We start from the raw sequence: 12,358 nt of genomic DNA, 5'->3' as shown, positions 1-12,358 counted from the left end.
CCGATTATTGTTATTTATATCAGAGATTATTTAATCTAACCCGATCTAAACTCTATCACCCAAACACGGCGGCGTTTGGGTTTCCTACCTCGGACTCCAGAGCAGCCATGTCCATGGCAGCCACGGCCGGCAACTTTCTTTATTCTGAGTGGAAATAGTAACATAGTTACGCCATTAAATGCGTTTATGGAAACATTTCTAGCGAGAAATGTGCATTTTACTCTCATAATGTTCGCTCGGTGAATGTGAAGGATGTTTGGTTTGATAGTTATGACGAAGAGTGAACGCTCCGTTCACTTGCATGGACAGAGTCTCTGATTGCTAAGCAACCTCAACGTCTTGGAGGACTATTTCTCTGCTGATCAACACTACGAATGCTGGAAACACACCAGACACACCATGTGAAGTTATTTAACCCGATTATTGTTATTTATATCAGAGATTATTTAATCTAACCCGATCCAAGCTCTATCATCCATCCAAACACGGCGCCGTTTGGGTTTCCTTCCTCGGACTCCTAAATCCAGCGCAGCCACAGGCTGGGGGGGGGGGGGGGGGGGGAGTTTTGGGCGGTCTCATCTACGCGCGTATGCGTACGCGCGTATCTGACCATTTTTTACACAAAATGGTCAAGCAACATTTTCGCTGCGTTACGCACGTACATGGTACGCGAGGTACGCGCTTGGTGTGTTCGCACCTTAAAGGTACGGCCACACCAAACGCGTTACCTGCGTACCACGCGTATAAAATCGGCAATTTTTCCATAGGGAAGCATTGGTTTACGCGCGTATGAGGTGCGTACACGCGTATCATGCGTACCAAGCAACATTTTACTCGCTGTAGGGGCGTATGAGGCGCGTACATATACGCGCGTATATATACGCGCGCACATACACGCGCGTACATGTACGCGAGGAGTTAAAAAAATCGAACTTTTTACGCTCATACGCGCCGCAATAGCCAATCAGCGTTGAGCTTGACCCGACGTCACTGGCAGAGAGTAGTGAGCTTGGACAGAAGCATACGGCCGACATCTTTCTTTATTCTGTGTGGAAATAGTAACATAGTTACGCCATTAAATGCTTTTATGGAAACATTTTTAGCGAGAAATGTGCATTTTACTTTCATAATGTTCGCTCGGTGAATGTGAAGGATGTTTGGTTTGATAGTTATGACGAAGAGGGAACGCTCCGTTCACTTGCATGGACAGAGTCTCTGGTTACTAAGCAACCTCAACGTCTTGGCGGACTATATATCTGCTGATCAACACTACGAATGCTGGAAACACACCAGACACACCATGTGAAGTTATTTAACCCGATTATTGTTATTTATATCCGAGATTATTTAATCTAACCCGATCTAAACTCTATCACCCAAACACGGCGGCGTTTGGGTTTCCTACCTCGGACTCCAGAGCAGCCATGTCCATGGCAGCCACGGCCGGCAACTTTCTTTATTCTGAGTGGAAATAGTAACATAGTTACGCCATTAAATGCGTTTATGGAAACATTTCTAGCGAGAAATGTGCATTTTACTCTCATAATGTTCGCTCGGTGAATGTGAAGGATGTTTGGTTTGATAGTTATGACGAAGAGTGAACGCTCCGTTCACTTGCATGGACAGAGTCTAGGCCTGAGTATTAGAAACGTGATTTAATAATGAATCAGGAGATAGCAGCTGCTGTCCAGCAGGGGACGCTGTTGTACTAAATACTAATGCTTATGTAAAGGGTGGCCGATAGTACTTCGGTAGTCAAGGTAGACCTACTCTAGAGGCCACGACTGTCCCGTTATCAACTAATTCAAGGGTGAACTCCACTAAAATAACCCGTTACAAACCAAATAGGCATCTATCTCAACCTCTGGGGAAACAAGGTTCAGTTCGGGGCTCACCAACATCTAGATTATCTAAGGTGTTTGCCACTGGCCATGGCCTTGCAGTACTACTTAAAGGGTTCCTTAAACGGCTGGTTTAACCTGTGCGCACTGATTACTCAATGAGCAACAGGTGTGTCCCTCACCAAGCCCCAGAGTCCAATCAGACTCAGCAGGTGAGGCTGCTTCAACCAGCCGTCCTCCACACACACTCCCACGCTGACATGGACTGAACAACATTTGACTAAACAAATCAACATATGCTTACCGTTGCAGTTTGAACACACATCACTTTGATGCGTAACAATGATAAACACAATCCTGGATGAGCTAGAAAGGAGAGCAGAGATAGTAGAGAGGAGAAAGAGAAGAGAGAGGAAGGAGAGAGGAGAGACTAAGAGGAGAGGATGGAGAGGGGAGCCGACAAGACAAAGTCAAGATACTCACACACATTGGGGGAATCTTTACATGTAGTCAGTGTGAGCTTTGTGTAAGTGCATTCCACTTGTTGGGTTGTTGTAAGGTGGACATTAAAAGTCATTGACTGGCTCATCAGCTACAAACGTGTGCAGTTATAAACTTATTATGGGATTTTAATCTTTCCTTAAATCCCATCATGTGTAAAATGGTTTCAGGCAACAGTTGTTTTTGTTTTATCCCACTGAAAAAGTACCTAATCTATTGAATACACATTGTACTGAGATTGTACCTATTCCTCTGAGAATGTACCTATTCCACTGAATACATATTGTACTAAGAATGTACCTATTCCACTGAATACATATTGTACTGAGAATGTACCTATTCTACTGAATACATATTGTTCTGATAATATATCTATTTCACTGAACACATATTGTACTGATAATGTACCCTTTCCACTGAATACTTTCTGATAATGTACCTATTCCACTGAATACGTATTGTACTGAGAATGTACCGGTTCCACTGATTATATATTGTACTGAGAATGTACCTATTCCACAAAAGATGTCCCCATTCTACTTTTAGTACATTTTTATTCAAAACTCAAAAGTTTATAAACATTGTATTTTCATACATGATTAAAAAAATAAAGGAATATTACTATTTGTTAAAATTAATTATACCGACTATGTTACAGTACATGATTGACAGTGTGTTCGGTGTCATTAATTAAAACTATAAAAGAAATATTCAGATAAAAGACATTGAACATTATAGTGTAGTCTTATGCCGCGTTTCCACTGCAGGGTGCGGAACGGATCGGATCGCAAAGGGGCGGTAGGGAGGGGGCAGTATAGCCCAGCTCAGTTCCGAGGTCGCGTTTCCACTGCCGACAGTACCCTTGGTGGTAGGCCGGATGTCAATCGCCGCGGCAGCTACGTAAACATCGTAAACAACGTCTTCCTCCGCAAGAATGCAGACGAACGTCTCCACCTCCTTGTTCGCCCAAGCAAGCTTTTTACGCGACATGTTAATTGTAAAGAATAATACCTCGAGGCTACTGTTTGTTTGTTTTTATCCCCGCGTCACCCGGATGTGACGATTCTGTCGACCAATCAACGGAGGGGGGGTGTAGCTAGAATTCCAGGGTACCCTTTCAGGCGTCTGGTCTCGTTTTGGGTACCGCAACGGAGGAGTCCCTAGAATGGGGTCGGAACGGGTACGGCAAAGTCCGGGTCACGCCCACTTTTGGCGGTGGAAACGCGATCCGACCCGCACCTTTGCGATCCGATCCGTTCCGCACCCTGCAGTGGAAACGCGGCATTATAGGTTATAATGGGTTATATTTTTTATAGCACAGTGTTCCTGGCTTAATGAATTATTCCTTGTTAAATGACAGTGAAAAGTAAGATATGAATACAGTTCTCTCAGACCTCCCATAGTAGAGATTCTAATTCAGGAAACAACATTAGTTGTTTTGGTCGTTTGATTATTTTATTACCAAACAAAGGTCCTAGTCTGTTTGATTGACAGGTGAGATGATGAGGGGGGCAGAGTTGTTACCTTGATAATCACGGAGGCCTGGGCTGAGGAATGGATAGAGAGGCTCAGTGAAGGTGCAGCCAGTAGCAGAGTAGAGATGAACCCTGGCTTCCACATCATAGAAGGAGAGCAGACCCTCATCATAATCAACAAACACCCCCACCTTCTGGAGCTCAGCTCTCAGAGGGACACAGACAGAAGGGTTATCTTTAAACACCAACCCATCATTGTAGTAGGAAAGAGTCCAGTAACCCGTCCCAGGGGTCCCCCATGTCAGAACTTTTCTGTCGATAGACTCTCTGACCACTCCTAACCACCATGCAGTCTTGTCTTTAACCTGGACCTCAAAGTAAAATCTCCCTGAGGAGAAGCTCTGCCTCGTGAGAACAAAAATACGCCATTTAAATCTCTTAGGGTTGTCTGGGAGTCTCTTCTCTACACCTCCATCATGTACTTGTTTCCCATCCTCAGACAGGATGAACCTGGGATAAGCTGTATCAGGATCCAGAGTCACATCTACTTCATACTGCTGGAACCTCTTCAGTTCAGCATCACGCAGCTTCTTCATCTCCATGTTCAGTGTCTCCTCCAGCTGATCCAGGGATCTCCTCAAGGTCCCTACGTATGACGGAGGACGGACCTCCACCGTGGTCCAGTCCCTGGTGGGTGGAGGATCCTTCAGGGATCTGAAGGCCTGGAGGAAGTGGAGGTGGTCTTCAGTGTGTGAGAGCCGCTTCACCTCTGAGCTTCTATTGGTCAGATCTTCTATTTCCTGCTCCAGCTCTTTGATGAGGTCTTCAGCTTGTTTCTCTGTGGATTTCAGTTTCTCTTTAACCATTTGGTTGAGATCATCCTGGCACTTTTCAATGCGGCGCATCAGAGCAGTGAGGACCTGCACACCATCAGCTATCTCTCTGTCTGCGTCTGCTTTGATGCGTTTAACTGTGTCTTTAATCTCCTGAATATTCTTTTGTCTCTCCTGGATCAACTGCTTAACTTCAGCCTCTATCTTCCCCAGCTGGGCCGTCTTCACTTCATATTCCTCCTTTAGAGGTATAACAGGATGGGACTTGTGGTCCGTCTCTGTGCAGAACCGACACACACACACCTGTTCAGTCTGGCAGAAGAGCTCCAGAAGTCGGTCGTGTTTCTTACACATCCTGTCTTCCAGACGGTCCATAGGCTCGACCAGCCGATGTTTCTTCAGGCCTGCGACTCTATGGTGTGGCTCCAGGTGGGTTTGGCAGTAAGAGGTAAGACACATTAGGCAGGACTTCACGGCCTTCAGATGGGTCCCAGTACAGACGTCGCAGGGAACTTCTCCTGGTTCAACACAAGGCTGCTCTTTTACCCGTACGGACGTTCCAAACCGATCAACCATCTCTGAAAAGAGGATATTGACCCGTAAATCAGGTCTTGTGTTGAAAAGCTCGTTGCAAATGGGACATTTGTACTTGACTTGTTCATCCCAGAACTTAGTAATACAGGTTCTGCAGAAGTTGTGTCCACATGGTGTGGAAACTGGGCTGCTGAACACATCCAGACAGATGGAACATGAAAAGTTCTCTTCAGGCCAGGAGGTGTTAGCAGAGGCCATTCCTAGACACAGACGACAAGGTTTATGTATTGAGCAATCCCGTTCTTTTTTTAAATTCCATAACGGCAAAAGTGGTTATAACTTCTTTCAAAGTTGTGCTTCTTTGCTCACCTTGATGTAGTTCTGTCAGTCAGCGTATTTCAAAATGCGTTTTATTTTTCTCCTGAACGAGAGAACTGCTTCCACGTCGGGGGCTCAGGTTTAACTTAAGTTTCGTTTCGTCGTCTTCTCCCCTCCTCCCCTAACGCCTGGCTCCTCCCCTAACCATTGGCTCCGCCCCCAGGACTCATGGCCGCAACCGCTGCAATGAATTAATGCACTGTGTTGGCCTCTTCAAATGCGCTGATGTGTGCTCTCTTCTTTCTGGAGTTAAAAGAGAGCAGGGGCAAAACCAGAGACATTGTGGGGATTTAGCTGTGATTTGCGACTGTAACTGGGATTCATTGGTGTTGATCGACCCGGGTTTCCGGGTGTTCCCCGAATACTTTCTATCCAACCCCGATCCAATTCTCAACAAACGCAGACAGAGAGCAAAGAAAAGAAAACAGAAAGCTATTGGCGCTGCTGTATGAACTCTCCCCGATGTGCACGCGCACAATCACATGAAAGAAGAAGGAGAATAACTCACGTCTCGTGCAGAGCGATGGATGCATAGAACGGCGAAGTCACGCCCTTTCCGGTAGAGCCCATGGGACCTATGAGATCGAAAAATATGTATGGGTTTAATGGAGAGAACGTAATTATCTTCTGGTCCCAGTCTTTATATGCCGCGGATTACGCATATGTTGTTTGTGGATTTAAATGTTAATTTTTCATGTCAAGAGTTTGACCGTTTATTGTGCAATCTTTCAGTTATAGGCTGTAGAGAAAACACAATGAGAAAGACTACACGTCTCGTATGTGCCGTCACGCTCCCTGCGACTGGCGTGGACAAGACCGACAGTCTCCCCACCGGCATAACTGAAACTCTCCACATGCCCCGACTTATAATGGTTTTCACCTCTTTTGATGCTTTTATCCTCCCCCTGGGGAAAAAAAATAACATTATCAAACTTTGCATGAAAAATTATCATTTAAATCCACAAACAATTTATGTGTAATCCGGGGCAAATAAAGACTGGGACCCGAAGATAATTACTTTCTCTCCATTGAAACCCATACATGTTTTTCGATCTCATAGGTCCCATATGAGACCTATGAGAAAGGGTGTGTCTTCGCCACTCCAGGCGATCGCCCCTAGGGCGACCAAGGTGTTTATTTTTTATTTTATTTTTCCACCGTATACTAATGTGCTGTGCCCGGTTTCCCGATAACGTCCACTCTTAGCTAAGGTGACCCGATTTCTGAGACAAAATCCGGGGACATTTTCGGTTCAGAGACGTAAAAACCTGCAAAACATTTATTGTTTTTGTCTTTGAAAAAATAAAACGGGGACACTGCCCTTACCATTCATAAAGCAGTTTCTCTCACCCTATTACACCTAAATTGCAAAGGAATTGATTATTCGTTCTTTTTCTCTGATCAAAGTAGCTGAGATCAAGAACATCCATAAAACCATCTGTAATAAACAGGGATCAGCCAGACACTTCACCCAAACTGAGGCCTCCTCCTTGCACCATAGGATCTTCACAAGATTTGGGGAAGGCTTTTAAATGGAAAATGCCACAGTTCATGTTGAATGACAACTTGAGGGTATATGGTTTTAAAGAATATATGGTTTTAAGTTGGTTTAAACTGTTTTCCCTTGATGTGGGTGGAAAATAGCAAACAGCTAGGCCAACAACCTGGCATGATATATCTCCTCTTGTTGTACGATATTATTGTTAATGGTCCCTAACTTGAAATAATTGAATTATAAACTAAAAATTATAAAAGAAGCCCAAAATACCTTACAGCTGATTTACCTAGCCCAATGTATTATGCGTGGACAGCACAGTAATGAGGAGTCTGGGACCTGTCTCATGCCATCCACCGATTCATCTTTAGTCAATGTAATTTACATGTACAAGTGGGTGTGAAACACCGACTGGTTGAATGGAGGCATGAATGCCATGAAAGAATCGCGTACCTGCAGCTGCCTCTCGTGAAGGGAAGATGCAGCTCCTCCACCAATCAAAATACCAGATATATGGGCATTCTAGACGGGCATTCTAGACGGGCATTCTGCTCTGAGCTCTGCTCTGAGCGCCACTGGTTCTGACTGGCTTTAGTCTGCGTGACTAGGGGCGCAACTATACTTGTCGTTTAACATTTTCGCCTTTTAATTTTTTCCTTTATTCCAATGTCAGATCTTTCAGTGACAGTGAAAACCGGGGACAGCAGTAGGGACAGGTCACTGAGACCGGGACAGCAGTAGGGACAGGTCACTGAGACCGGGGACAGCAGTAGGGACAGGTCACTGAGACCGGGACAGCAGTAGGGACAGGTCACTGAGACCGGGGACAGGTCACTGAGACCGGGACAGCAGTACGGACAGGTCACTGAGACCGGGGACAGCAGTAGGGACAGGTCACTGAGACCAGGACAGGTCACTGAGACCGGGACAGCAGTAGGGACAGGTCACTGAGACAGCAGTAGGGACAGGTCACTGAGACCGGGACAGCAGTAGGGACAGGTCACTGAGACCGGGACAGCAGTAGGGACAGGTCACTGAGACCGGGACAACAGTAGGGACAGGCCACTGAGACCGGGGACGTCTGGTCACCCTAGGCTAAGAGTTACATGAGCAGCTCTGCTGACTTTGTTTCCACTGTTTGCCACTGGCCTTGCAGTACTACTTGTGTATGAAGGGTTCTTTAAACGGCAGATTGAGGCCCCGTTTACACGAAGGGAAAACGCTGATATTTCCACGCGGTTTGGCCTCTCATTTACACGAAAACGCAGTTTTTATCACAGAAAACGATCATTTCTAAAAACTCTGGCCAAAGTGGAGATTTCTGAAAACGCCGGTTTTGTATTGTCGTGTCAACGGGGAGAAACAGGGTTTTAGGTTCTGAAGCGTCACCTTATGCGCAAGGAAATGCTTAACGTCATATGAGCGCCCTATGTTTACAGTTTGTTTGCTACAGGAAGACGCTCGTGTTATTCGTTGTTGATTCTGAGGATTCTGATTGGCTTGCATGGCTTTATCCTTCTCCCTACTAGAGTTTAGATTCTCTGCCCGAGCCCGAGCCGACCCGGCCAATATTTCCCACCACTATCCTCGGGCCGGGCCTTTGATCGATGATTTAATTTAATTTTTTTCTCATTGGTTTATTGGCCTAATCTGAGGAGAAATCTATGCCATAAACAGAAATATTATAGGCCTTTATTACATGGGTCTTCTCAATGCCGTGGAACGCTCCGTTCACTTGCATGGGTAGTAGTCCGGTGACTTGTCAACCCCAGCGTCTTCCGTTGCTAAGCGACGTCTTCGCTGCGCGTCGGTCGGCGTACTGTCCGCGCTGTCGGGGCTTATTTTCCCGATAATGACCGGCGTTCTATACATTATCCCTTACATATATATTTAGCAGAGTAGGCCTAGTAACAAATGTGTACAAAGTTACATATGTATTAAAAAAAAAAAGTCTGGTTGAAATGGGGCTCGGGCTCATAATTACGGTTAATGTGTCGGGTCGGGCGCGGACAGAACGTGCACGGGCTCAGGCCGGGTCGGGCTTGATTTTATGGGCCCGATCTAAGCTCTACTAGACTGCCGCCCATACGTTTGGTATAGTTATAATGGCGCTCGACGGCGTATTTATGCGTTTTGATGTAAACGACAACTTTTTTGAAAACGATGCTGTGTGCACAATGTTATTTTTGAAAACGGAGTGGGGGGAAATATTTGTTTCTATAAATACCCTGCTACGTATAAACGTGGCCTTAACCTGTGCGCACTGATTACTCAATGAGCAACAGGTGTGTCCCTCACCAAGCCCCAGAGTCCAATCAGACTCAGGAGGTGAGGCTGCTTCAACCGGCCGTCCTCCACACACACTCCCACGCTGACATGTACTGAACAATATTTGACTAAACAAATCAAAATATGCTTACCGTTGCAGTTTGAACACACATCATTTTGATGCATAACAATGATAAACACAATCCTGGATGAGCTAGAGAGGAGAGGAGAGATAGGAGAGAGGAGGAAGAGAAGAGAGGAAGGAGAGAGGAGAAACTAAGAGGAGAGGATGGAGAGGGGAGCTGACTAGACAAAGTCAAGATACTCACACATATCGGGGGAATCTTTACGTATAGTCACTGTGAGCTTTGTGTAAGTGTGTTGCACTTGTTGGGTTGTTGTAAGGTGGACATTAAAAGTCATTGACTGGCTCATCAGCTACAAACGTGTGCAGTTATAAACTTATTATGGGATTTTAATCTTCCCTTGAATCCCATCATGTGTAAAATGGTTTTGGGCAACACAGTTGTTTTTGTTTTATCCCACTGAAAAAGTACCTAATCTATTGAATACACATTGTACTGAGATTGTACCTATTCCACTGAACACATATTGTACTGATAATGTACCCATTCCACTGAATACGTTCTGAGAATGTATCTATTCTACTGAATACATATTGTACTGAGAAGGTACCTATTCTAGTGAATACATATTGTACTGAGAATGTAACTATTCCACAGAAGATGTCCCCATTCTACTTTTAGCACATTTTTATTCAAAACTCAAAAGTTTACAAACATTGTATCGTGTTGTCATACATGATTTAAAAAAAGAAAGGAATATTACTATTTGTTAAAATTAATTATACTGAGTATGTTACAGTACATGATTGACAGTGTGTTCAGTGTCATTAATTAAAACTATAAAAAAATATTTTGATAAGACATTGAACATATTGTAGTCTTATAGGTTATAATGGGTTATATTTTTTATAGTACAGTGTTAGTGGCTTAATGAATTACTCCTTAGATGACAGTGAAAAGTAAGATATGAATACAGTTCTCTCAGACCTCCCATAGTAGAGATTCTAATTCAGGAAACAACATTAGTTGTTTTGGTCGTTTGATTATTTTATTACCAAACAAAGGTCCTAGTCTGTTTGATTGACAGGTGAGATGATGAGGGGGGCAGAGTTAACTTCATAAACACGGGGACCTGGGTGGAGGAGTGGATAGAGAGGCTCACTGAAGGTGCAGCCAGTAGCAGAGTAGAGATGAACCCTGGCTTCCACATCATAGAAGGAGAGCAGACCCTCATCATAATCAACAAACACCCCCACCTTCTGGAGCTCAGCTCTCAGAGGGGGGCGGACAGAAGGGTTATCTCCAAATACCAACACATCCTTGTTGTTGAGAAGAGTCCAGTAACCGTTCTCAGGGGTCCACTCTGTCAGACCTTTTCTGTCGATGGACTCTCTGGCCACTCCTAACCACCATAGAGTCTTGTCTTTAACCTGGACCTCAAAGTAAAATCTCCCTGAGGAGAAGCTCTGCCTCGTGAGAACAAACATACGCCATTTAAATCTCTTAGGGTTGTCTGGGAGTCTCTTCTCTACACCTCCATCATGTACCTGTTTCCCATCCTCAGACAGGATGAGACTGGGATGAGCTGTATCAGGATCCAGAGTCACATCCACTTCATACTGCTGGACCCTCTTCAGTTCAGCATCACACAGCTTCTTCATCTCCATGTTCAGTGTCTCCTCCAGCTGATCCAGGGATCTCCTCAAGGTCCCTACGTATGACGGAGGACGGACCTCCACCGTGGTCCAGTCCCTGGTGGGTGGAGGATCCTTCAGGGATCTGAAGGCCTGGAGGAAGTGGAGGTGGTCTTTAGTGTGTGAGAGCTGCTTCACCTCTGAGCTTCTATTGGTCAGATCTTCTATTTCCTGTTCCAGCCCTTTGATGAGGTCTTCAGCTTGTTTCTCTGTGGATTTCAGTTTCTCTTTAACCATTTGGTTGAGATCATCCCGGCACTTTTCAATTCGGCGCATCAGAGCAGTGAGGACCTGCACACCATCAGCTATCTCTCTGTCTGCGTCTGCTTTGCTGCGTTTAACTGTGTCTTTAATCTCCTGAATATTCTTTTGTCTCTCCTGGATCAACTGCTTAACTTCAGCCTCTATCTTCCCCAGCTGGGCCGTCTTCACTTCATATTCCTCCTTCAGAGGAATAACAAGATGGGACTTGTGGTCCGTCACTGTGCACAACAGACACACACACACCTGTTCAGTCTTGCAGAAGAGCTCCAGAAGTCGGTTGTGTTTCTTACACATCCTGTCTTCCAGACGGTCCATAGGCTCGACCAGCCGATGTTTCTTCAGGCCAGAGACTCTCTGATGTGGCTCCAGGTGGGTTTGGCAGTAAGAGGTAAGACACATTAGGCAGGACTTCACAGCCTTCAGCTGGGTCCCAGTACAGACGTCACAGGGAACTTCTGCTGGTTCAACGCAAGGCTGCTCTTTTACTCGTAGGGACGTTCCAAACCGATCAACCATCTCTGAAAAGAGGATATTGACCCGTAAATCAGGTCTTGTGTTGAAAAGCTCGTTGCAAACGGGACATTTGTACTTGACTTGTTCATCCCAGAACTTAGTAATACAGGTTCTGCAGAAGTTGTGTCCACACGGTGTGGTAACTGGGCTGCTGAAGACATCCAGACAGATGGAACATGAAAAGTTCTCTTCATACCAGGAAGTGTTAGCAGAGGCCATTCCTAGACACAGACGACAAGGTTTATGTATTGAGCAATCCCTTTCTTTTTTTTAATTCCATACCGGCAAAAGTGGTTTTAACTTATTTCAAAGTTGTGCTTCTTTACTCACCTTGATGTAGTTCTGTCAGTCAGCGAATTTCAAAATGCGTTTTATTTTTCTCCTGAACGAGGGAACTGCTTCCACGTCGGGTGCTTTGGTTTATCTTAACCTAAGTTTCATGACCTCCTCTCCCCTCCTCCCCTAACGCCTGGCTC

General features: G+C 45.1%; 1 protein-coding gene across 1 annotated transcript; it reads right to left on the bottom strand.

Moving 5' to 3' along the window:
- Window positions 1-3,659: 3,659 nt before the first annotated feature.
- On the bottom strand, window positions 3,660-12,339 carry LOC132450272 (uncharacterized). The gene is made up of 5 exons (XM_060042347.1): window positions 12,213-12,339; window positions 10,485-12,103; window positions 9,527-9,539; window positions 7,779-7,973; window positions 3,660-5,444 (listed from the first exon to the last, which is right to left on the bottom strand). Exons 2-5 carry the CDS (start codon window positions 12,099-12,101, stop codon window positions 3,817-3,819), a joined length of 3,453 nt encoding a protein of 1,150 aa, XP_059898330.1. The 5' UTR covers window positions 12,102-12,103; window positions 12,213-12,339; the 3' UTR covers window positions 3,660-3,816.
- Window positions 12,340-12,358: the final 19 nt, after the last annotated feature.

This window comes from Gadus macrocephalus, chromosome 21 (genome assembly GCF_031168955.1).
Source record: "Gadus macrocephalus chromosome 21, ASM3116895v1".
In the NCBI taxonomy this organism is placed as follows: Eukaryota; Metazoa; Chordata; class Actinopteri; order Gadiformes; family Gadidae; genus Gadus; species Gadus macrocephalus.
Note: the sequence above shows the minus strand (reverse complement) of the source record. Positions and strands in the feature narration are given on the sequence as shown.

Coding starts and splice junctions, on each gene's coding strand:
- LOC132450272 (XM_060042347.1), bottom strand. CDS start 12,101: ATGGCCTCTGCTAACACTTCCTGGTATGAAGAGAACTTTTCATGTTCC. Junction 5,445..7,778: donor CTACTGCTGTCCCGGTCTCA/GTGACCTGTCCC, acceptor GTCTGTGTCTAG/GAATGGCCTCTGCTAACACC.